The 25982-nt window shown below is 32.5% G+C and overlaps 1 protein-coding gene across 9 annotated transcripts in view; it reads left to right on the forward strand.

Moving 5' to 3' along the window:
• The window catches only part of Ascc3 (activating signal cointegrator 1 complex subunit 3), a 357473-nt gene that overhangs the window by 121641 nt on the left and 209850 nt on the right, over window positions 1-25982 (forward strand). For all 9 annotated transcript variants that reach the window (XM_074077814.1, XM_074077822.1, XM_074077820.1 and 6 more), the window contains 3 exons: window positions 11796-11960; window positions 18754-18930; window positions 21629-21700. In XM_074077814.1, coding sequence (XP_073933915.1) covers window positions 11796-11960; window positions 18754-18930; window positions 21629-21700 — 414 coding nt within the window. The remainder of the gene's footprint in view (window positions 1-11795; window positions 11961-18753; window positions 18931-21628; window positions 21701-25982) is intronic.

A 25982-nucleotide genomic window follows, 5' to 3' on the forward strand; every position in this document is an offset into this window, starting at 1 on the left:
CAAGAGGCTTGCTATCCCTGTCTTTGCCCTACCTGTAGGTCTACTGAGAAAGAAAAAATTTTAAGCAAACAGTAGAATGTAGTAAATGCTGAGATAGGAAATATGGGCATAAAGGTGCCAAAGAATATAGAGAAATATAAGCATCTTTATTTTTTGGTTTACTAAAAATGGGGTCATACTTACACATATGTGTGTGTGTTTGTATAAATGTACGGTACTTTGCCTCTTCACCTGAATCAGCATGTATAGATCCACTTTATTGCCTTCTAAAGAACTTCATTGAATGTGCATATGTGTCTAGACCTTTTTCTAGAACAGAATTCTGAAAGTGAGATTGCTGAACCTGGAGTTTGTGCATTTTACATTTGATAAATATTGAAAAATTTACCATCCAAAATGGCTCTGGTAGTTATGCTTAATGTCTCTATTGAAGGGAGAATTTATGCTAATTGATTATATAAATGCTAAGCATAAGAATAGATTCTTCCTACAAGAGATAAATGCAGTTTCAAAAAGTAAGATGTTAAACATTACTAGCAATCAAACAAAATATTAATTAAAATGCAGACTATTTCTCCATAATAAATTAGTAGTTAAGAAAGTAGCCCTTGTTGGTAAAGCTGCAGTGTAACTTCAGCACCTGAACATTCCTAATAGTAGTACAAAATCACTTTGGAGAGTTATTTGCTTAAATGAAATCTAGATAGTATGGTAAACAGCAGCAACAACAACAGCAACAAAAAACAGCTTAGCAACCTGAATTGGTATTGAAGCCCTGGGGACCTAGAAACTTGTCAGATTTAGCCAATTGTTCTTAAACTACCATGTCAGAACTTTTCTACTACAAACACTGGTATCTGCTTCTTCTACTATACTCCTACTCTTCCTGAGAGTTAAATAGCAGTAAGGAAAAAATGATGCCTGTTAGTCCTTTCCCCCTTAGTATATGGTATGTAATGTTTTCATACTGATTTTAAGTGCTTTAACCTGGAACCCTTTTCTATGATTTTATTCTGATGAACCAGGAACGGAGATGATGGTTCCAAAATCAGTTGGTTTGGTTCAGAAATAAAAATATGTATGCTAGAAAAGGTAAAACTGATATTATGTGTTCCATCTTTTTCTAGCATCAACTTATTTGTCAGAGTAGGTGAATTTCTTTTGATATATGAGTATAATTGATAGTTAAGAAACAGCTAACATTTTGAGCTGCCATCTTATTTATTTCATTCTTTGCCTGACATGATACCTAGTTGGTTTATAGGGGCTTTTAACCAGCTATTAATTGGCCTACTATAGTAGTATGCTGGTGGTAGTGGCGCTAGGGCAGAGATAAGAGCAGTAACAATGACAGCAAAAACCTTGTGAACTTGTGTGTCTGGTGCTGAAATTTTTAAAGGTACTAATGCATTTAATCCTCATGTCTAAAGCTTAGTTACTATTGCTCTCCCCATGAGACAGATGAGAAAATTGAGGCAGAGGAATTTAAGTATGTCACTCCAGGTCATTCAGCTAACAGTTGCTTAGGTGGGCACTCAAACTACTCAGTCTGATTCTGTAGTCCACTTTATAATAACTATATCATAATGTTACAGGTAATAAAAATACTTTGTTGTGTGCTTCAGAGTCTTGTTCAAATGTCCGATATTCATCTTGTGTCAAAAAATTTGTGCTGGGCATGGTTGGCCACATCTGTACTCCCTGTACTACAGAGGCAGAGGAAGGAGGAATGTGTTCCAAGGCAAAGCACAAGACCCTGTCTGTAAAACAAACTCAAAGCAAAAGGACAGGGCATGGCTTAAGTGGTAGAGCATCTGCCTAGCAAGTGCAAGGTCCTGAGTTCAATCCCCAGTACTGCCAAAATAGAAAAAAGAAAAAAAATTGTTCTTAAACTTGGTGTACTGGCACATACCTGTAATTCCAGCCCTTGGGATGTTGAGGGAGGCAGGCAGATTTTGAATTTGAGACCAACCTCATCATGAGACTGTCTCAAAAAAATTTTTTGTCCCAATACATAAATTGTATTTAAAAGGGTAATAAGCATGGTGCCTAGCTAGTCTTCCAGCAGTGTTTCTATTTTTTCAGTTGTGCTTCAAATAAGGAGGAATTCTCTTTATAGTTATCACATTGTGGCAGCAAAGTGCCCTCCCTTGCTGCCAGAGTCTCTGGTTTCAGCGAACTGGTGGTTACAAAAGCTTCCTTAGACCCACTTACAACCCTCTACCTCACAAGGAAAAAGAAGGAAAAAAGGAGATAACTACTCTGGGTTACTAATTCATGTCCAGCAGGCTAGCTGCCTTTGAGCTAATCAAGAGCCACTGCCATGAGATACAGCTGGATGTACTTGTGTCCCATTGTGTAATGATTTTGAAAGAATAAGCCTACAGTATATAGTTTTTTGGTTTGTCCTTTCGTGGAAAGATATTTTGTCAAAGTGATTTGTTTAGAAGAGAACAAAGAGGTTGGGAAGGGAAGGAAGAAGGTTTATTTTATGCCTTTCTGTGTGATTTGAGCTCTTTATCATGCATTTTTCTAATTTAAAAAAATAATTAACAAACAAAATTGTTTTCTACATACCAGGATTTAATGATGAATCTTTTGATTTTTAACAAGAGGAATTATAAACAGTTGTCTCATGAGGCTGCTTTTATAATGATCCTTAAAGTGTTGAGATGTTCTTCTGTTGTGTCATTCAATCTGAGAATCATGCAATATGAAAGAAACCGCTCCTAAACTTTGATGCCAGAATAATATTTTTTATTAAGGATCTGTTTTGTTTCTAATTAGAGCCTTGTGCTAGTTTTTCTTTTTTAACTGGGTTACAGGAAAGCTCAGAGCCAAGTTTTATTCTTCAGTAAAGATAACCATATTTGCCACTTCTTCGGGCATATTTGCTTCTCTCTTCTTTTGTAATCACATTTCTAAACCCTGTTTTTGGTGTTAGTGAGTTTCTGTTAAGCTGTTTGCAAACCAATAACCAGTAATTGCTGTTCCATCTCTTTTTCTGTATTGTGAGTTTGTTAAGAGTGTAAGAAGTGAAAAGGACAAGAGCAATGCTTGATTACACATTTCCATGCCACAGTCACATTGCTTCTGTATCAGTAGTTGCAGCCACAGGATTGAGCAGAGATGATACCACTGCCTGGCCTGGGGCAGTTCCACCTCCCCACATGTGATCATTGTATTTGATAAGATTGTACAAAGAGAGAACATGGACACTTCCCTGCTGCTTTTTTTCCTTAAAGTCTAAGCTCCTAAAGTTCTAGTTATATTTTCCTTCCTAACAATAGACACATGCCTGAGAATAAGTTAGTCACAAACTTCTTTCAGGAAGCTCTCTTGGGATTATGATAAATTGTGATTAAATAGTGCTTTTGTTCAATTTTTAAGTAAAGTAATAATGGTTCAAGTAATAAAAACGATTGAGCAATAATCATCTGCAAAATCATCTGTTTCCTTAATTTTAGTCAATTTCAGGATCTTTTATACTTTCATAATTTGTTGATAAGACTTTAGACTTTTCCCTTCTTCTGTCTTCTTCTCAAAGGTAGTCCCCCAAATAAACATTCAGTTTTTTTCTGGGATAACTATAACCTCTCAAAATTGAATGTCTTAAATTTGATATAGAGGTACTGGGGTTTGAACTTAGGGCCTAGTGCTGAGTGGGCAGGTACTATACCACTTGAGCCACACAACCAGTCTTTTTTTTTTTGCTTTAGTTATTTTTCAAGGAGGGTCTTTTGATTTTGCCTAGGGTTGGCCTCAGACCACAGTCTCCCAGCTCCTGGGCAGCTGGGTTCACAGTCACACATTACCAAGCCTAGCTTATTTGATGAGATGGAGGTCTCACTAACTTTTTGCCCATGCTGGCCTTGAACCAAAATCCTCCCACCTTCTGAGTAGCTGGGATTATAGGCCACTGCTCCAGGCCAAAATGTGGCATGTTAAAGTGCTTCATTTTAGTAAGAAATTGATCCTCAAACTGGGCTTTGAAGAAATGTCAGCTGAACAGTATGTCTATCAAATGTTCAAAGTCAAATGAGAAAGGTCTTCTGGGTTCTTTTGTCACTTTCAAAGGGTATATAAACAGTCTGATTTGAAAAACACTACTTTACAATAAGTCAAGAAAACCTAAGTGATAGCCCAATTGGGCAGATTAGAACTCAGCACAGAACAAGTTGTTACCACAATTAGTCATGCGTCAGTAACAACCTGTCTTTAGGAATGAATGTGAGAGGCATCACACATTGTAGCAGACACCTGCCTCTGAGACTTTAGTGGAATCAAATCCTGGGTCATTATGGACAGGCAGTTAGAATGATAAGAACAAGGTCTTTATAGGTAGTACACAGAGAAATGTAAACAATTCTGTATTTTCTTCAAGTATGTATAAGTTTCAGGGCAATCAGTCATTGTGTCTTTACAAGTTTATGCTAATGAGGTTATACTTCAGTGTATATATTCTAGGATTGAGGCAAAGTGTTTTTAATCAAAGTAAAGAGAATTCTACTCTAAATGTAAACAGTTGTCATCTAGAAAGTATTTCCTTAAATGTTCAATTTTGAACAAGAGAGCTTTCTTTCTTCTATTTCTTCTACTTCTGGAATTCAGTGCCCTGTTCCTTCAAAGGTGTTAGGATTTCTCATTAAATTTTAAATTATATATACATGCATACATACACATATACATATACATATATATATATGTTACTTGTGAAATTTTTGCTAAAAAAGGATCATAAAGTGTTTTTCTAATATAAAACTACCCAGATGTATTTGTTTATGCGTTAGCCTTACTAGGTCTGTGCTTTGCAACAGTGTGCTGTGATAATGCTTCTGCACTTGAAGATTTTCCAGTCAGTCTTTGTATTTTCATTTTATGATTGAAATTTGCCATCCTTGACATGACTATAACTAAATACTTTAGAGGACTTTGTGCTTTCAATGTGAGAGTGTGCACTTATAAGTGAGAATTGATGGGAGAGGAGGGAACATAACAATTGTAGGAAAGGAAGTACTTGGAACCAACCAATTTGTCTTAGTGTCCCAAGGGCCAGGTATGATCTGCAAGCTGTCAGAGTCCATCAAAGTGGTGTTTACCACCAATCAGAATTGACAGTTGTGTATAAGAGGTTAGTATATCTGTAATCATATTTATATTTATGGGTCTAGATAGACCCTGTGTCATCTTAGATGTAATCTTTAAATTAAAACATTCATATAATTTGTAAACTTACTGGTTGACTATGTATGTTATTATGTATATTATAATATACAGTGTGTATTATTATATTCAAAAGGAAAAAAGACTTCTTAACCCTGTAAGCTGTTGCCTGTTAAATGCCTATAGTGTTTGAGTGTGATTTAAAAAATTCCACGCTGACTTTTTCTCCTTGGGAGATGTATTGAGAAGCATTCATGAGAGTTGGTCTTTAGTATAGCTAATAGATCATTAACATTTTTAACTAAATGTAACCTTTTCATCAATTATAAGATTCAATTTGAAAATGTATTTGATAGTTTTACATTCTTAGTAAGATAATCAATTATGGTGCAATAAAAATATATTTTTGGATTTTAATGACCACTTTGTATTTTATTCTGTTAACAAGGTCATTTTATGTAATTGCTATAATAAATTACTGATATGTTTTACCAATTTTCTGAAATCTAGATAAAGATTTTATAGTAGTTTGAAATATTTTAAAGGCAAGAAAGTATACTTTTATCTATAAAATATCTTGTATTCCTTTTGATTTAAAATTTTAAATCATTTATTTATATGTTTATTTATTTATTTATTTTTGGCAGCAGTGGGGATTAAACTCAGGGCCTTGCACTTGGTAGGCTGGCACTTCAACACTTGTGCCACACTCCCAGCTAAATCATCTACTTTTAAGTTAAAGCCATCTGCCTCAAAGAAATGAAATGCCTTTTAAGTATTTAAAATGTCAATATGACTTTTGTAATTTCATAATGGACATAAAAGGATTAGATAAACACATTGCAAACATTTCTTAGTGTCTTAGCCAGACACTTTTTGCCAATAGAAAAAAATTCAGGATGATATTTTATATGTAATGAATTCATTGAAGTTTGAAGGTTGTAAGGGGGCCAGAGTGCTAGCATTGACTAACTAGACATTTACTACAGAAAATTAGAATCTTATCTTCCAATAAGCAATTAGCTTTGTCAGATTTTAGGAGTTTGTTCAAGGGGTCGCAATCTTTTCCATAAAATGCCTTGTTCTTCTGTATAACCACACGTTTTCTGTCCCTCCTCTTCTCCCTTTATCTTTCTCTCAGTTTCTCTCTTTCTTTCCCTCTGTAATTTCCTTCTTCACCCATCTCCTTATTCAAAAATAAATGACTTGTAGTTGGTTTTTTTTTTTTGCTTTAGTTTTTTCTTTAATACTAGTCTTTGAGTAAGATTGTTTCATACTCAGCCAGTTCTGATTTGTCATGTTAGTCATAAAGATTTCCCAAGTGATTTTGTCAAAAGTTTTACTGAAGACTATATACTATGTTTTGTGTTCAGTTCTTCTCACTGAGTCTGTCTGAAATGAAAATGAGGTTGAACTGGCATGGTTTTTCCTGATGCATTCATACTATCACTTAGTTCACTGTCTTCCCTAAGCACTAGCATATATTGCATAGACTAGTGAGATTGATGAGAGATGGCCTCAGCTGTGGATGCTGCTTTGTGTTAATACCCAAAAAAGACTGCCAGATGACAGAGAGGGTGAAAAAGAGCAGATTAAAAGAAAATTTAGTCATAAAGTGAGTGAGAAGACGGGTGCTTCCTAAATGGTTCTACACTGGGTAACTTGTGAGGTCATTTTTTTTCTTTTCTCTCTTTTGTATGGAGACTATAGATTTTTATGGGAAGCATAAAGGATGCATAGGGGGCTTATATGATACCTTAATTTTTTCCACTAATTAGTTGCAAGACCTTGACTTTATCTGTGAAGGTTTATCAATAAAATGAAAATTTTGAACTAGACTTGGAAGACTTCTCTTTCACTTGAAGTTCACTCCTTCACTGTTAGTATGGTCATTAGTATCCAGGAATTACAGACAGTAATCAATAGGAAAAAAATAACTTATGTGAATTTTATGTCTTAAAATAATTTACAGTATGCATTAAGTAATCTAAAAAGAACAGTTCTTTTTTGAATAGCAACACGAAGAACATTATAAGTAAATATGGGAGTTAGGAAATTTAAATTATAAGTGTCTTGTTTTTCTTTTTCAAAGATTTATAACAAATGTGCTGAACTTTTGTTTCTTTTTGTTTTGATACTTCTTGGGGTTCCCTGTTTTAGAAAAAGATTGATAATTGGGCAAGAAATTCATCTAAATTTATTAGTTGTCATGTCTATTTTTTCCAGTCAAATAGTTGAGGAACAATGATTTTCATGTGAAATTCGGAATTTGTTTCCTGTTCTTAAAAACTTTGTAATATACACAGAAAGCATGCTTACATACATAGTTGCACAATTGGTGGTAGGTGATAAAAGCACAAAGAACATGATATTCAAAGAACATATTTTCTTATTATTTTTTCCCTCCCTGCCTCAATTTTTTTTTTCTTTTGGTCTGAGGGAGCTCTTATTCACCTTTTGCAGTACAGACCAGATATCTCTTCTTGTAATTTGAAATTTGTTTGTTTTTAAAATATTTTATATATCATAATATTAACATTTGTGCACACAGATTATTGAAATGCAATTCAAAGATTGTGATTAGTCATTGAATTTTCCTGAAGTGAATAGACCAGTACAACCACCACTCAGATCAAGACAGTATCACCAGCAACCCAGAATCTCTCCTCATTACCTGCTTCTACCTTAGCTTCCTCCCTAGATGTCGTCAGTGTCCTAGGCGTTAATAACTTATATTAGTTTCACCTGCTTTAAAATCGTGACTAGGTGAAATGATATAATACGTGCCTGGATTTTTCCATTTAACACTAAGATTATGAGATTTTTCAATGTTTTTCCATATAGTTTAGTACTTCACTCATTTTCATTGTGTATTCCATTGTGTAAATATTTTACTAGGTATTTAACTACTTCGTTATTGAAGGACCTTTGAATAGAATTTTTATTTATGAAGTTTTATGATTGGGGAAACTAAAATTTAGAGACCAAATATGTAATGAACAGTTGTATGTTCTCAGTAGGTCAGTTTTGAATGCTGTAAGATTTTTGACATAATAACTTTAGATGGCAATACTTGTTTTATAGCCACAGTAGGGGATAGTTTGAGATATGGGTAAGGAGTTTGCGATAATCCCATTAGGACCTGAAAGTAAGATGGAAGCAATAAGGTAATTTTATAGATGACATCTGTGAATTGAAGCATTAGCACTTAAATAAATGAATGACAATCATTTAGTAAATAAAGATAAATGCAAACTTTTTGTATATTAGGGTAGCAATCTACTTTTTTTCCCACTTGAAACATAAATGTATCCTTTTTAACTACTGCTTTTCCATTTTATGCTTTTTAAGTTTTTTCATTTATGAATAGAAGTATATCTCCAAAAGATAAGAAAGTCTTTGAAAAAATATATTCATAATACTTATATTGGACTAAATAATTTTAACATTTCCTTAATACTATCTGATACCAAGTTAGTCTTTGTTTCCCCACGTGCTCCTTTATTTTAGGTGAAATCCATACCCTGCATCTGATTGATTTGTCTCAGAGGCCTCTTTCTTTGTGAGTTTTTACAAAAATTTAGAGTTTACCTAGAATGAAATACACATTGTAAATATCTAGTGGATTTTGACAAATGTCTAAGCTGCACTCCTAACATGATGTAGAAAAATTCTGTCTCCGAGGAGAATTTTCTGTCAGTCTCTCCTCCTCCAGGTACTTTTTTGATTTATTTCTTCTCTTTGTGACCCGGTTTTTATCAAGCCACTCTAGGCATAAATCACTTTTCTCTCCAAGAACTATTTGTAGAGTAAAAAGTATTAATAAAGTTATAAAAGTTATATTTAGGAACAATGTAATTTCTTCTCCCAACCCAGGAAAGCCCAGATCTCAGATGTGCATTCTTTCACTGGAACCCATCATCTGCCTGTAGTTACATCTGCTGACACAGTAACAGTTCTACCACTTGAATCTCTGCATTTTTTGTTTCTCAAGAAGCATTAGATTAGTTCAGTCTGTTAATATGTGGGGAGAAGATGAAATAGAATATAAAATACACACTCAAACTCACTCTTCTTACAACCATTATTTGGGCGGAAGCTTGGTGATACTTGTCAGAATTCATAGATCAAAATTGAAAATTGAAAGAATTCTATTTGAGATCTGTCTTTGAATACTCGGACTCAGGCAAGACATTCTTCATTCAGCAAAGCACTTCTTCTTTTGCTGTGTTTTGATAAAGGCCTTGCTATATTGTCCAATTATTGAATTGTGCAAATAATTATAAAAAGTTCAGATTAAAATTTTCTGTTTTTCTCTTCTCTTCCCCTCCTGAAGGAGGAATATACTCCACGCTTAGAAAAAAGGATGAAACATTCATGTAAAACTAAATATTGTAATTTTATTGTATACAGATGTAAAGCAAGTTTTTAGTAATATTGCTTATGTGAATTATCAGATGAATCCATCCCGGCAAATCTTAGGTGCTTTGCTTTTTTTCACTGTCAAACTGATAAGTATTTTTAAATTGAATACAATAAATTTTCACTATAATGGTACATAAGCATTTCAACTATGCCATTTTCTCAGTGGATAGGCTAAAATTGGAAGAGCATCAAGTAATGATTTTTACACTGCTGAAGGAGTATGTACATGTACTGAGAGAAATTTAAGTTGACAGTAAAAATATTGACAGTTAACCCATGCCCTAATGTAAGAGCAGATGGAAATGTCTTGCATGAGTTCCATTTCATTAAGCAAATGTGACACTTTATTTTCTAGCCATTTTAGTTTAGGAACTGAAGTGGTGAACTGGTGATATAAATGAACCCACTTCTTAATTTGCTGAAAGTAAAATATAGAAAACAAAATGCTAGAAAGGACTCTTAAGATATGGTAGTATAGCTTTCTGAGGTCTGAAAATTTTGATTTTTCACTTTATTTATTTCTATATTATTACCTCTGAAAGTTAATTATAAGAAAGTGTTGGTGCAGTGTTCAAAGTAATGGGGAGGTACATAGCCACACTTTGTATTTATTATGATTTAATAGTATATTTTGTAGGTCTCTTAATATTTACTACTGATAAAATAGCTTCCCCATTTTATATTTTGATATGCCATTATTTTATCATGCAGAAGAATTGCTGGGGGGTTTTCAAACATGGTATATTTCTCAAGGACTTTTAATGAAGAAGGCTTGTTAGTTATCTGTATATTTATGATAATATATCTTGGGTTTCAAATCTGTCATTATTCAAAGTAGAAGTTCAGTTTAAATTTATTGCAATATGATAGAAGATGTTAATTAATGCATAGTGAATATGTTGTACTATTTAAATCTCAATATTCATTATGCAACTATTTATACTTATTCCTAGTAGCATATTTTTAGTAGTGTGTCTTTTCTGTAAAAATTGATGTGATCTCAACTTTGTCATTTTAGCTTTAGCAAATTAACTAAGCCACTTGGATTTGTAGTATTTCACACCTAAGATAGGCATTGCTTAATCTAGTTCATTGCTCTATGCTAATTAATGTTCTGTAGAAGTATAACAGCTAAGTTTTGCATAGTTCATTTCAAAATGATAGCAATGGTATAAATATTAGTGCAACAGGTCATATTGATGAAATTGGATTATTCATTTAAGAATTTATTATTTCCAATATAAAAAATTAGATTATCATCCCCCTATATGACTTCAAAACTGATAGGAAATACTATTAAAATTGTTCAGAGAATAGTTAGCCCTTGTAAAGGCAAAACTCAGTTGAATTATTGGTGTTATCAGTGTCCATAATCTGTTATACTGAGTAAGAGAAGGTTTAGTTTTGATTTGTCACCTTATATAGTCTTTGAATTACCATGCACAGACTTGTTTCCTAATACAGCATTATGGCAGTATTAGATATTAAACTTCTCATCTTTTTCTATTGCAGTATGCTTTTAGAGCATCTAAACAATTCTTTATGTAAAAAGTTAATAGGTTTGTAATCGCTGCTTCTGTGCAGTTTACACCAATACCCTAGGGTTGCGTTAGTGTGGATTCCCTGATCTCCATTGCCTCACTGATTGCTGCGTGTGAGAGTTATGCCTTATTAAATGGATTAGTGTTTAGTATGCAGTACCACATATACTCCATAATATTAAAGGGCAGATTTTAAAAACTGTGCTAATAGTCGTATCGGAATAGTAGTAGTATCCGAATTTGAATAGGCTTATGATGATGACCATCCTAGACTGTTTATTGTTTTATTTCCTTTTAGAGCTTCTGTCACTTTCTAGTCCCTTATCAAATAAAAATCATTATCAGTATATGCTGCTTTAAAAGACAGGTTTCTTACATGTAAGATGCTTCTAAAAATGAATGTCATTTGTATAGTTCACAGTATAATTTACTAATAAACTACCCTCAGGAGCTTTAACTAATTGCTTGATATAATAGTTTTAGAGAAAGATCTTGAATTGATTGTTGTCTATAGAGAATTGGTTGTCATTCTGGGATATTTTAAATCCTTTTTATTTGATTTTATAGGAGTGACTAAAAATATTTTTTGAATAACACATTTGAAATTTCAATAATCTGTTTGACTTTTCCCCCATTTTAATTTGATTGTCTTTTCTTGTGTTTCAGATGCTTGTGACAACACCAGAAAAATGGGATGTAGTGACAAGAAAGAGTGTTGGGGATGTTGCTCTTTCCCAAATTGTAAAACTCCTTATTCTTGATGAAGTTCATTTGCTGCATGAAGATAGAGGGCCCGTGTTAGAAAGCATAGTTGCACGTACTTTGCGACAGGTAAGAGGAAGTTATCTATGAGCTTATTTTGGAGGCATGAATGTTTTTAAACTTACAATATAGCATTCAAAGGAAGTGTTGATGTACATTGTTCACAGAGATAAAGACAGTTTTACCATGGAGAAAACTTTAGTTATAAAAATCTTTCTTTTTTTTTTCCAATTCTTAATTCATTGAAGTGTCTTTAACCAAAATAAATTCAGGAAAAATTCCATTCTAAACCTGTGTTCCAAAGCAAGACCTAATATTGACTAATCACAATTAAAATATAATGGAATATCTGATAATGTTCTTGTTGTGATCCACTTCTCTTCTCTCTGCCCTGGAGAAAATCTGAACATGATTTATATTTCCCATTATACTAAATATATGCCTAGTATGCATAATTTTAATTAATATTTTTTAAAGATCACACATATATATATATATATGTTGTCTCTATTTTGGGGCCTTTTTGGTAACCTATAAATACTCTAAACCAAACCAAATTTAGTAAATTTACCAATGCCGGAGTTTCATGATATTTCTATCAGTCCCCCCTTTTTTTCAATTAACTGAAAAGGTAACCTCTTTAGCATATTCATGACTATTAAAATGAAGTTTTTGATATATAATACATATATAGAAAGTAAATAAATACCAGCTTTCATCCTGATCAAGAAGTCTGCTTCCTTGACCCCCATTTGTTTTTGTCTTTTATTCAGTCTCTTTATTTCCTTCCTGAAATAGACAAGACTTCCTGGTCAAATACTCTGTTATCAATAACCTTACCTAACTTATCCTGACTGATTACTTGGCAAAATTACAACAGTGATTCAGCAGAACCATGTCTGTACCTCTAGCCAGACTGCTAATCACTAGTGGAGATCACACAGTGATGTAGACTGGTATCAGTATGCATTCACAGATTGTGCTGCACATTGTGCATTCATCCACTCTGAATTCACCTGAATCACTAGCATTACCCTAAATCTTCTAAGTAAGTTTTCTTCTGTTTCTTTAATATGGCCTTTTCTAAGTTTCATTAGTTTTTATCTTTCTTCCCTACCCTGTTGTGCCTCATTCTTATGTGACAGCAATTTTTACTGAAAGGAGAAGGAATCCTTTCTGTTTGAATTCCTTCAGTTTCCAGCCCTTCCCCTTCCTCTCCCTAACCTGAAAGAAACCTAGCATCTCCCTCCTACTGCCATCATTAGCATACCCAACTTACACCTCTATCCACAGGTCCCTTCTCCTTTTGCCTTGGACCCTATTCCTTTCACTCTCTTAAGTTACCACTTTTGCTTTACCTGTATCTTTAAATTCTGTTGTCTCTTCATCTTAAAAGAATGGCAAAGTTCATTTCATCTTTACCAAAAAGCCTCCTTCAAACCTATCCCTTTCCAATAACTTCTGCTTATAAAAGTGTTTTACTACCTCACTTCTGAAAATATTAGCCTCTATCCACTATATCCCTTTTCATTCTTAAGCACTACAGTCTGGTCATTGCTTAAATATAAATAAAAATGTTTCACCAGGGTCACCAAAAGGTAGTTCTCAAACCTGTTTTTTAACTTTTGAGAATATTAATTTTTAATATTTCATTACTCATCATTACTTCAATCTTGAAACTTTTCCCCCTTTGGTTCCATGATGCCACCCTGCACTGATTTTCCAGTTGGTTTATTTTTAGCCTGTATTGATTGTGCAAACCAGTGGGTTTCATTAAGACATTTTCATACATTTATTTAGGTACTTTGGTCATATTTACTCCTATCACATATATCCCTTCTTTCCCCTTCCTATTCCCTAATTCCACTTGATTTCTTTTCTTTCACTTCCCTGTCTACTATTTCTCAGGCTTCCTACTTCCTTTCTTTAGGATTGTCTCCTATTTTTACCCTTGAAATGTTCATAGCCTCTTAAGACTCTCGCTCACCATCTTATTTTTTCATTCTAAATATTTACCTTGGGAAAAACTTTAGTGCCTTTGTCACCTAAATGTTCAGAGACAGAGAGGCCTCTAGAGATAGAATATCTCTTATTCAGAATGCTTGGGACTAGAATTATTTCATATTCAGATTTTTTTTACTTTGGAATATTTATATATGCATAATGAGATATCTTGGGAATGATGCCAAGTCTAAACACAAAATTCATTTTCACTTCATATACATCTTTGATACATAGCCTGAAAGTAATTTTATTCTGACTTTGACTTGCCTTATCATAGGAAGTCAGGTGTAGAATCTTCCATTTCCAGCATTATGTTTTACTCCAAAAGTTCTACATTTTGCAGAATTTTAGATTTCAGATTTTTAGGTGAGAGATGCTCAACATTGCATCTCTGTGTGTGTTTTAAATACATCTTTCTGGTGAGCTCTAGCCTTATGCAAGCTTCTACTTTGATTTCTCTCACATATTTGTTGTTACCATGTCAGAACTCTGTCATCTTTTCTGTATACTTGTATATGACATTGCACTCTACTTGGTCCCAAGCCAAAACCCTGCAGTTATAGTCAAACTTTTTCTTGTCCTTAACATTCTTCCTCCACCCGAATATCTAAATATCTAGTTTGATGTCAGTTGTTTTATAGTTCATATCTTAAATATCTCTGATTCAGTCCTATTTATAGGAATTTTATATTAAAAGGGGAATACAAAACTTGAAGTTGTATATTGTATAAACCAAGTTTGTTTAAATCCACAATAAATTTCTGGATAGATTAATAATTCAATTGTATCAAATAAAACTCTCAGTGTACTAAAGAGACACAGGAGAGTCTTTTTTAGTAACTGCAGAGTGGCAATCTAAGCAACATGCAAGACTCCAGAGGTTCAAAGAAAACCTGTGCCATACTTGGATATATAAATATTCAAAATTTCTGACCAGTGAAGAAAGATGCCATTCCCAAAAGTTAAAATGTAAGTGACAAGTGACCAAAAAGTAAGAATTATTAGTAAACATAACATCTTTGATATCAGTTATATGTAATAGATTTTTATAAATTAATAAGAAAAAGGCTTTAAAAAGTAGAATGATCATTTTACAGTAGAAATAAAAGTCCTGAGATATATAGAAAAGATATTTAAAAGAAATTCAGATCAATATTTCTATCAGATTAGCAAAAATGAAAATGGAGTAGAATTTGTAGGCAGTCCCTAAAATCAACCCTTGAATCTAACCTATGGAAATAAAAGCACAGACTGACTCATAAAGACATCATTACCAATCTTTTTTGAAGCTCTCCTTTTAAAAATTATTTTGGAAACAACCAAAATGTTCAATAATAGAAAAATGGTTTAATAAGTTATATTCATCCAATGAAATGATATTTTGCAGGCTTTAAAAAGAATGAAGTAGAGCCATATGAACTGGTCTTGAAATATATCCATGTTACATTCTTTGCTGAAAAAATAAGCTATCTAGTTTTTGTAGCACAATCACAGTTTGGGTGAAGATGAAAATATATAGTAAATATTTTCAGTCATTTAATATTTCATTTATGAACATTTACTGAGCACCTGCCATTTGCTGGCTACATCGTCTAGGTTCTTAATGGTAGACAAAACAAAGTTCTTGGTTATATTTAGATTTTAGGCAGACATACAATGAGGTGCATATTTGTGAAAGGATATACAGCAAGCTGAAAAGTTTCTTACCATAGAGGTGGGATTGTGGAATTGGAGGAGTATTTGAGAAATGTTCACTTTTAACATAAAAATTAAAAAATATGTTTACATGCATGCATAAAGTATAATTGGTTGAAATATTCAATGAAGATTTATAAAACTCAGAGGTTTTAGCTAATATCCAAGTTAATCATTTCAAGGATACAGGTAGTTGAGAGACACAGGTCAAGCATGCAGAAGTCTGAAACTGCATCTCTCCCTCCAGACCCTTTCTTCCTATTATAGATGTGCTCTGGCCTAGATTTTACATGTGAAATTTCAAAAGGAAGCATGCCAGACATCCTTTACATAAAAGCGAACTATTTTGATACTGAAATATTTTGATTTTATACCTTGATATTTAAAAAGCTTATGACTTTTTCAGAAAGCCATGATGCATGAATCTATATATTCTACATTTTGTTTGCAATGAACCACCTAGAGAGACTTGGGCATTCAGCTGAAAGAATTCCACAGATAAGGACTTTCCTCCACTGTAGAACATTAAGGGGCAAGTAAATATCATTAGTGCATTTGCCAGGAGGTCTGTCATTCGCATGTTTATATAGGGACTTAACCAGGAGGACATCTTTCTTTTGTGAGCACCCCCACAGAGTGAAAGTAGAATGCTGCTAATCCTTTGGGTGTGCGTGTTCCCAGACACACACAGACACACAACATATCATGCATCATGTATAATATTTTAAAAGCAATTATATTTTTATAACTATTTCATAAATCATTTATAAATATATATAATTTTCTCTTTATAATTCATAAATATAAAGTATATAAATTATAAGTTTAATACATATACAAATTATGTATTGTGTAATACATAAATATATGACAATATATCTTCATATCTAATATATAATGCAGATGCCGATTGTCATCTCCCATAATGTTATATTCTATTGCATATTATGTCATTATTTATGCTCATAAACCTTTGCCCACTTGTTTGTTATGCTAAGAAAAATTTTCCGTTTCTTACCTGGATATTAGAGATTATTAAAGTCTGGTCTATCTTTATAATTTTAACTTCTGAATATATGTCAGCTACCGTAGGTTGCAGCCACACAAAACTATGTCATCTTTCCCTGCTTTCTTTCCAATACTATTGACCATTTTTCTAGATGAAATGAATCTTACTTGAAGGCAGACTGTGTTTGGTTTTGGTTGTGAGATTAATGATTATATAAATATCAAGCTTTAAAAGAATTTATTTTCCCACTGCATTGATAGAAAATCTAGTGTTCTTTTGAACCTGTCAAATAATAGTTATGTGAAGTGTTTCATAATTAGAAAGAATTCCACATCTTCTCGTTCCTTCTATTCTCCCTTTCTTTGCACATTTTTAGCATTTGTCATAGTTTTCCTTATAATTTTACAATGTGCTGTAGTTAATTCTGTCTTTATCTATATTTCTCACTAGATTTGAATCAACTTGATAAAATGTATATGTGATTCTTTTCATATTTCCAAAGTATTAGTGCGATGCTCATAACTATTTTTATTGTAGCTAGTGTTTTTGTTTGTTCTTTGTGATTACCGGATGTTCCCAGTAGATGGTAGTGTTTCACATCATACTTCAACATTTGTATCTAATGGAGAAGCTGTTCCAATACAGTGTAGTGTCTGCTCATGATCTGAAATTACATGGCAGGTTAAGGACTGCATTCACAAATACGTAAAAGATGAAGGCATAAGAAATCACAAATTTATTGTTTTTAACAATATTGAACTCATATTAGTTGCCTTCTTAACTACATTTGCTTTCAGTGAGTAGGAAGACCTTAATTTTATGTCCAAACTTAAATTTTATGTGAGAGAAAACATCATAAAAACTTGCTGCCTAGTCTTGGATTATGATAAAAAAGACTCTTCAAACAGCTATTTATAAAGACTCTTCAAACAGCTATTTATATATGGGTCAATAGTGAATATTTGTTCCACAGATATCTGTGATTTATAGAGTTTTTAAAGTTGCCGAAGAAAATAAAATCCCAAACTTTCCCTATTTTAAATGAAGTATTTCTTACAATCCTTAATTACTTTAGTAATGATAAGAGTGTTCTTTTATTTCAAATGTTGTTGTTTTAAAATGGATTTTTAGTAGAAAGATGTCCCTGGTGTTTGCAAGAGTATCATTCATTTAACATCAAAAGGCTTTAAAAAGTAGGTTTAGTAAATTTTGTGTTTTAATAATTTTTAAACCAAATATTACATTCATTTCTTTCCAAGTCACCACAGTCACTATGTAGAACTATAATTACTGTACATTATAAAGGAGGTTTCTTAAATAATAGGTATGGGTATGGTGATTCTGTCTGTTATTTAGGATTCTTTGCTTTTGGTGATGTTTGATTTGGGTTTTTGTTGATACCCATAAGATTTCTTTAGTGAAAGCAAATTAATGGTAAAATGGTTTATGGTTTTCTACTTTAATTTTCACTTAACATCATCCATTTTGATCCTCCTTCTGTATGCTTCTACAAATAGTCTCTGCCTATGTGGGTGTGTGTCTCATTCAGTACTGCATCTTCAGTGGCCACAGGTTGGGTGCTAATCCAGTGTGGATGGATAGCTGACTCTGGAAGCATAATATTCTGCACATTGGACTACTTTGCTTAAGCCTGTTGAATCTGCTAGACTGAGCAAACTTATCAACAGCTTCCTAAGAAAACTACTATGAAATTGATAGCTGCATCTTAAAATCATAATGATGTATTTTAACTACCAAATGAATGGAATATTTGGCCATCCCTGTTTTATCTAGTTAGGTATATCCTATTGTAATCATAGAATTAGGCCTTGTATGATTAGTTTTTGGAATTCACTGAGTTTCCAGACCTAACAATACATTTAATTATCGTAAAATTCTTATGGTTATTTAATACAACTTCCTGTGTGTATTTTTAACTACAATGGTACTGAGTTGTATTGTAGCTACTGAATCATGGTTGTGAATTATGAACTATAAAGTTTTACATGATAAGAATGTCAGTTGACCTCTGACCTCATTTCTTTCTCTAGTTTTTAGAAGATCTTATTCATAAGATTCATGAAAGTGTTTTTAGTTAAGTTAATTTAAGCTACATTTAATTAAAGCAACCTTTAATTATAATAACCCACATAGGTTGAGTCCACACAGAGCATGATAAGGATTCTTGGACTGTCTGCGACCTTACCCAACTACCTTGATGTTGCTACGTTTTTACATGTTAATCCCTGCATTGGGCTGTTCTACTTTGATGGCCGTTTTCGACCAGTACCTCTTGGACAAACATTTTTGGGGATTAAAAGTGCAAATAAGGTAAATAATCATTTCTTTTCTTCTCTAAAATGTTTTTGTTGACTTACTGTTGAATATTTGTCTAGGATTAGACATTTCTGTAGCATGCAAATGTGAAAACTCAGAAAAAATCAAGCATACTTAAAAATTGGTAGTAGACCTATTGTTGCACATGTCTTCTCTTCAACAAAGTTGGAGAACAGGGCCGAACAGGTTCTTCTTGGAAGTAAGAGGGGGAGGGGAGAGGAAGAGGGCCGGGGAGGGGGTGGGGTCAAGGGGGAGAAATGGCCTAAACAATGTATGCACATATGAATAAATAAATAAATATAAATTGGTAACAGTAAGTCCTCCCATCGAAAGTTTCTTGTAGTAATTTGCATTCCTATTTTAAGCCCAGATTATGTATTTTCAGTTGTTACAAGTTTCAAAAAATTACTTTGATTTAATTGGAGGGCATTGTGAAATAATAAAAATTCTAAATAAATAAGTGATACATATTTCAATATAATGCTCATTTAAAATAATGAATATACCTCATTTGAAAGTGAAGAATAGTTTCATAGTAGCACCTCCCAGGGAAGGTTTTGTGTTGGACTCACAATGTTTGTAATGATCATATTATCTATATGTAAGTGGCATTTGTAAAACTCTTTACATTGCTGTAAAAATTTCATCTAATTCCTTTAAGAGTCCTACCACATGTCATTTGCACTTAGTGTATTTATTCTAAACTTATATAATGTGAAGGATAACTTTATTTTGTTTAAAATTTATCATTTAGCATTCTGTTCAACAAATATGATAATATTCACAAGATGGAACATATTATTATGTCATACTCAGTCTTTTATGTATTATATTGCTTCTTGTCTAAAAACAATTTTACAAGTAAGTAGAACAGCCATTTTTACTTCATTCTTCTATAAGTAAAACATTCAGCTAATAAATTTCAGAAATGACTTACTGCAACAGATACTATGCACCAACTTGCATAGAGTGAGGTATCTATCAATTTACAGGAATCCTCTTCAGATTTATAAACAAAGTATTTGCAATATAGTAGTTATGGTATGCATATTTTGATTTTATTAATTGTTTCAAGGGCTCAGTATTATGTGCTGCTTATTTTCCTCAGTATTGTCTCATATTTTTAATTACTTATTTGAATGTGTCATTGGAATAAATGCAAAACTTTCTAGACTTTTTCGCTTTGTAATTTAAATGACAGCAGATGGTTATCACAGAGATATTAAAAGAAGAAAATTGTTTCAGCTATTTTGAACCTTATTTTCTTTCAACTGCATCATACAAATTGATAAATCACTTAAAGCTAATTAAATTTAAAGTATTTTCCATCACAATATGTTATTATAATGATGAACAAAATGGTATTACATGAACTGTCATAATTATTTTTAAGGTTTAGGAATTAGATAAATTTTTACAATTATATATCTTATGTAGTATAAACAATATATGTTATAAATACAGATTTTGTCTTGCTAACATTTATTAATTTTATACTCAGTTGAAATACGTAGTTGGTAATCATTAAACATTTCTTCAGGATGTTGTTAATATGTTTTTAAGCCAATTTTTACTTTATCATTTATTATTAAAAGTAATCCTTGTAGATTTATTAGAGTTTCATTCAGAAGCTGATGCTAGATTCAGTTCTTATGGAAAAATGTGAGAAAGTAGTGTGAGTGATACTTCCAATTTGAAATAATGTCTTTGGCCAACCCAAAATACACTGAAAAAGTTACCAGGATTTATTTTGGAGGGGTCAGATTGTTTTTCAAATCATTAATGGGAGTCAGTTACTTCTTACCATTTCGTTCTACTTAAATAGTCATAAACTTAAAGAATTTTAAAGTATATACCTTATTGAAACAAAAATTCCTAATGGTAGTCATTTCAGATATCCACGACACTTCTTATCTCTCCAAACTGTTACTGATAAATGTGAAATCATGAGTCATGTAACTATTACTATGTGTTAGTCACTTCGTGGTTTTTTTTTTCTTTTTTCATTTTGACCTGTACTGGATTTTGAACTCAGGGCCTCATGCTTGGTAGGCCAGTGCTCTACCATTTGAGCCACTCCACCAGCCTGACCACTTTCCTTTTTGATTAGAAGCTTTTTTATCATTAATAGGGAAAGTGAGGCTCTTTCTGAATTCACGGTTTATATATTAGGTGTTGTGTTAATCTGAAAACTGTTTCTACAGAATAATAGTTACCTTCCTCCACATATATTGCAGCGATGATTTCTTAGCTCTCAGTGTCACTTGCTATTCAACCTGTAGTGTTCTTAGTTTCAAGAATTACAAATGAAAGCTGGGTAAATTATGGAATGAAATAGAGGGAAAAACCCTAAAGAATGGACTTTTCTAGGAAAAGCAGTGAGACATTTAACTTTTTTTCTAAAATATGTTTAACCAGCATATTATCCTTAAAGATGCTATCTTTTTAAAACTTGGTGCTCTTAGATGGTATTCTGAAGCTGTGGTTTAAGGTATTTTATTTGTTTCTTTTTTATTGCTTGTGTTTGTTTCTTATGAGTTTTCTATGGTGTTTATATTGCATTTGTCACTTCTGTATTCTAATTAGTCTGAAGGATTTTTTTACGTTACATTATAATTGGTAAAGTTTTATTTGTAGGTAGAAAGCTTATATTTGCTTCATTTGATAATTTTTGCATTTTTAAAACTTTAAGATGCAGCAGTTGAATAATATGGATGAAGTTTGCTATGAAAGCGTTTTGAAGCAAGTAAAGGCTGGACATCAGGTAAACTGAATTTGTACCTTTTTAGAAAATGCTGAATGTTAAAATTATTAATTTTTAGTTTCTTCACTTAAAATTTTTTCTTGAATTCTGAGACAGTACTTAAAGGTTTTATTTATTTATTTGTTTGTTTATTTATTTATTTATTTATTTATGGTGGTACTAGGTTTGAAAAGGCCTGGTGCTTGCTAGGCAAGTGCTCTGTTATGAGTTACACACCTAGCCCACTTTGTTCTAGTTTATTCTTCAAATAGGATCTCCTGCTTTTTGCCCAGGTTGGCCTTCATTGTGGTCATCATACTCTTATTTCCCACATAGCTGGCATTACAGGAGTATGCCACCACAACTTGCTTGTTTTGAAATAGGACCTTGTTAAATTTTGCCTGGGTTAACCTCAAACCAAGACCCTCACATCTCTGCCTCTGAAATGGATGGGATTACAAACATGTTCCACCATGCCTAGCAAGTCAGAGGTTTTACTTCTTAATAACTGTTTCATGCAGATGAGTAACCATATCAGTCATCAGAGTATTCATTGATGACACTGACATCCCAACCTTGATATGCCATGCTATTTTGTTTGGTATTTTTACTAAATACTTAAGAAAAAATTTTTCATCCTTCATATTTCTTTTCTTTTTAATCTTTTGAAAAATCACCAACCTTCTTTCACAACTTAAAAACTGTAATTCACATTTTGTTATGTAATGGAAAAGCATTTCTGTTACATTATTCTTACTGTTTTCTTAAAGGTAATATTAATTGAATATGTATGATAATTTTTGTGCTGCTTTATGGTGTTTGAAAATTAAGCTGTTTGGGGCTGTGATATGGCTTGGTATGTGCAAGGCTCTTTGTTCCTTAGCACCACAAAAAAAAGTTAAATAATAATATTGCTTATATAAAAGTTAATCATTACCCAGTGGCTTTTGTTTCTTTGGGTAACTTTAGTTTTAATTTACTATTTTTTTGTTGGTCCTGGGGTTTGATGCTTGACACTCAAATATTTGAGCTATTACTCCAGCCCTTTTTGCTCTGGTTATTTTGGAAATAGGGTCTTGCTTTCCTGAACTGTCCTGGAGCACAGTCTTTCTATCTATGCTCCCCACAATAGCTGGGATGACGGGTACATGCCACCAAGACCAGCTTTCTTATTTTTTCCCCTCCTGTTGAGATGGGGTCTCAGGAGTTTCCTGCCTCTCCCACTCTACCTTCCCTGGGCTGGCCTCGAATTGTAGTCCTCCAAATCTCAGCCTTCTAAGTAGCTAGGATTACAGGTGTGTGCCATGGTGGTCTGGCTAATTTTGGGAGATTTTTTTTGAGAGAGAATATTGTTATGTAGTCCAGGCTGACCACAACTCATGATCTCCCTACCTCAGCCTCCTTAGTGATGTGATTACAGGTGTGAACCACCACACTCAGCTGGTTAAGCTTACTTTCATTAGAGGATATTTATTTATTTATTCATACAGTGTTACTTTTTATGATGTGAAGTATGTTTTAGCTCTTTGTTTTTTTTAATTCCTTTTATGTGCAAGAGAATTCTTCCCTAGACCAAGTCTTATTTATAAAATATATAAATATATATGAAACAAATATATATTTAACAAATCAAGTTGGATTTGATTGCATGGCACACCACATACTGAACATCCTTGAAACATTTCCCTCTTTTTAGGAAACAGTTGGAAAATCTGTTTTCCTACTAATCTTTTTAAGCTTAATTTTATTAGCATAAATTAGTTCTACAAAGGGGTTTCATTGTGATATTTACAATATGCACGTAATGTACTTTGATCAAATTCACCACATCTCAGCCTTTATCTCTCTTCCCCTCTCCTTTTTCACAGTTTTGCTGAGTTTCTTTATGTGATTTTCACACATATAATATATGTGTACAATATATATTATATATTATGTGTATATATGTAAAGCTATGTATATATAATATATATCCACATAATATATAATGTACTCTGTAATAGTACACACTCTCCTTTCCCCCTTACCCCACCTACTCGTTCCCCCAGACAGTCCCCTGTTATAATCAGGTCATATCATTATTAATTTTATAAGTCTAAATACTGTATATGATCACTCATTCAGTTAATGTTTATTTTGCTTCTTCTTTTCCTCAATTTGTTTTTAAATTTTTAAAAATTTTATCTTATCAGTATTATTTCAATTGAAATATAACAAACCTGGATTATTTTAAATTGAATGTAAATTGATTTAAAATGATGAGTAATAGTATTTGTTCTTTTCTCAGACTTACTAAAATGCCTGAAACTGATAAAATGATCTCTTATTTTCTAATTGAATTCTCTCAGCACCCTATGAGGCAGGTACTATTATCCTCACTTGACGGATGAAGAAAGTGAGGTTCTATGAAAAATAAACATGTTCAGGCCCTTTAACTTTGTTTTTCACTTTCAATACTATGTTGACTATTCTGGTACTTCATTTACTTTTGGATTCTGAGTTAATTACATTTCACATTTAATTTTAATTGTGAGGAAATTTCTTTTATCACAAGAGAACCTTTATTAATCTATGATGAATTTCATTTGTAATGAAATTTATACAAAAATTTTCATTTATAATGAAATCAGATTAAAATGAAAATGAAAATACAAATTAATTTTTAATAAAATGATACTCAGTTTCTTTTCATTAAAATGAAATTTTTCATAGATACTGTTAAATATTTTTCCTTTCTAAATAATAGAAATAAAATACTTTATGATGGAACACGTAATGGCTATTTTATATTTTGACTCTAGCCAGGAAAATACCCATTGCGCCTTATGGTATGTTTTGTAAATGAACAGCCTTGCAAGTATTATGAAAAATTTTAAGCCACCAATAGGAATGTTATTATGTTACTTCTAGAATTAAAGAAATTGATGTGGTCATTATTGTTCTATCACAGCACTTAGTGACCAAATAGATACCATGTTACATTTGCCCCTTGATATTCACAGAGGATTCGTTCCAGGACCCCTAAAGATACAAAAGTCCACTGGTGCTCAAGTTTTTTATTTAAAATGGTATTTGCTTATAGTTTTCCATATAACCTATGCATATTCTCCCATATACTTTAAATCATCTCTGGATTACTTATAACAATGTAAATGCTATATAAATAATTGTTATTCTGTATTCTTTGGTGTTGAGGAAACACTTGTAGGTTAGCTTCTAGTACAGGATCATTTACATTAACGTTGTGATAAATATGAATTCCCTGTCTTAAAAGATGTAACACACACAGTGAGTCAAGGATAATAGGAAATACAAAGTACATGGGGACTGTGTCACTCTAGTTGAAATTTGCCTCTAGTGTTGGTAGTGTTACAAAGCCCACGCTGGTGTCTTATGAGTACTGATTTCATACAATGATCAGGCCATGTAGGATGATTACCTTTATGGAAATAACTTAAAAGTTCTTTTGTCACATAATCCAAGAAGAAAGCTCTTACTGTTTTCCTGTCTTTAATTCCCTATATTATATGAGTAAGTAGCTCTGAAAAAATTCCCCACTACTTAAATCTTTTACTGTATCAGCCTTTTCTAAAGGATTACTCTAAGTCTCGTACTTGTAAATTGATCTGCCAACTACTATTTGGCTGATAAGACTATTTAGCTTGAGAAGAGGCAGCTTCTGCTGAATGGTTTTGCAGTATGCTTAGCACGGAAATTTGCAGTTATAGATACTTGAATAGCAGGACACATACATGTTTTGATTTTGGAAACTGGGGTAAATATCTAATTCAACATGGTTGGCACAGTCCTTCATTGATTCCATCACACAAGAGTTGATACTTCGTATTAGTCACTGACACAAGACTCATGTAGGGTTTTGTTTTCAGGGCTTTAGAACCCCTCACAGAATTATTTTTCCCTTTTATAATCTTTTTGAAGAGACACCTTACCTAAACTATGGTACTATAGCCTATGTTTTTATTAGAAGATCAGAAAAGAACTTCTGAATTGTGTTTTTTCACCCATAATTGAAGTTGAAGATAATGTTATCCCTGTCACTGGCTGTCTTGTATAAGGTTCCCAATGATAATTTTAACTAAATGAATTCATATGTATCCATCTGTCAGAAAATTTTAAAATATGCAGTTCAACAACCTTTTCACCTTATCTGGAAAGCTCACAGCCAAATTAACTCAATTATATTTTTACCCACTTCTTCTGACTAAAAAGTTTTACTGTATGTGCTTTATTCTAAGAGGCTTTCAGTTTAAATATTTTGTTATATGCATAAGCATGATAAATT

The sequence above is a fragment of the Castor canadensis genome, chromosome 1, assembly GCF_047511655.1.
Source record: "Castor canadensis chromosome 1, mCasCan1.hap1v2, whole genome shotgun sequence".
Taxonomy (NCBI): domain Eukaryota; kingdom Metazoa; phylum Chordata; class Mammalia; order Rodentia; family Castoridae; genus Castor; species Castor canadensis.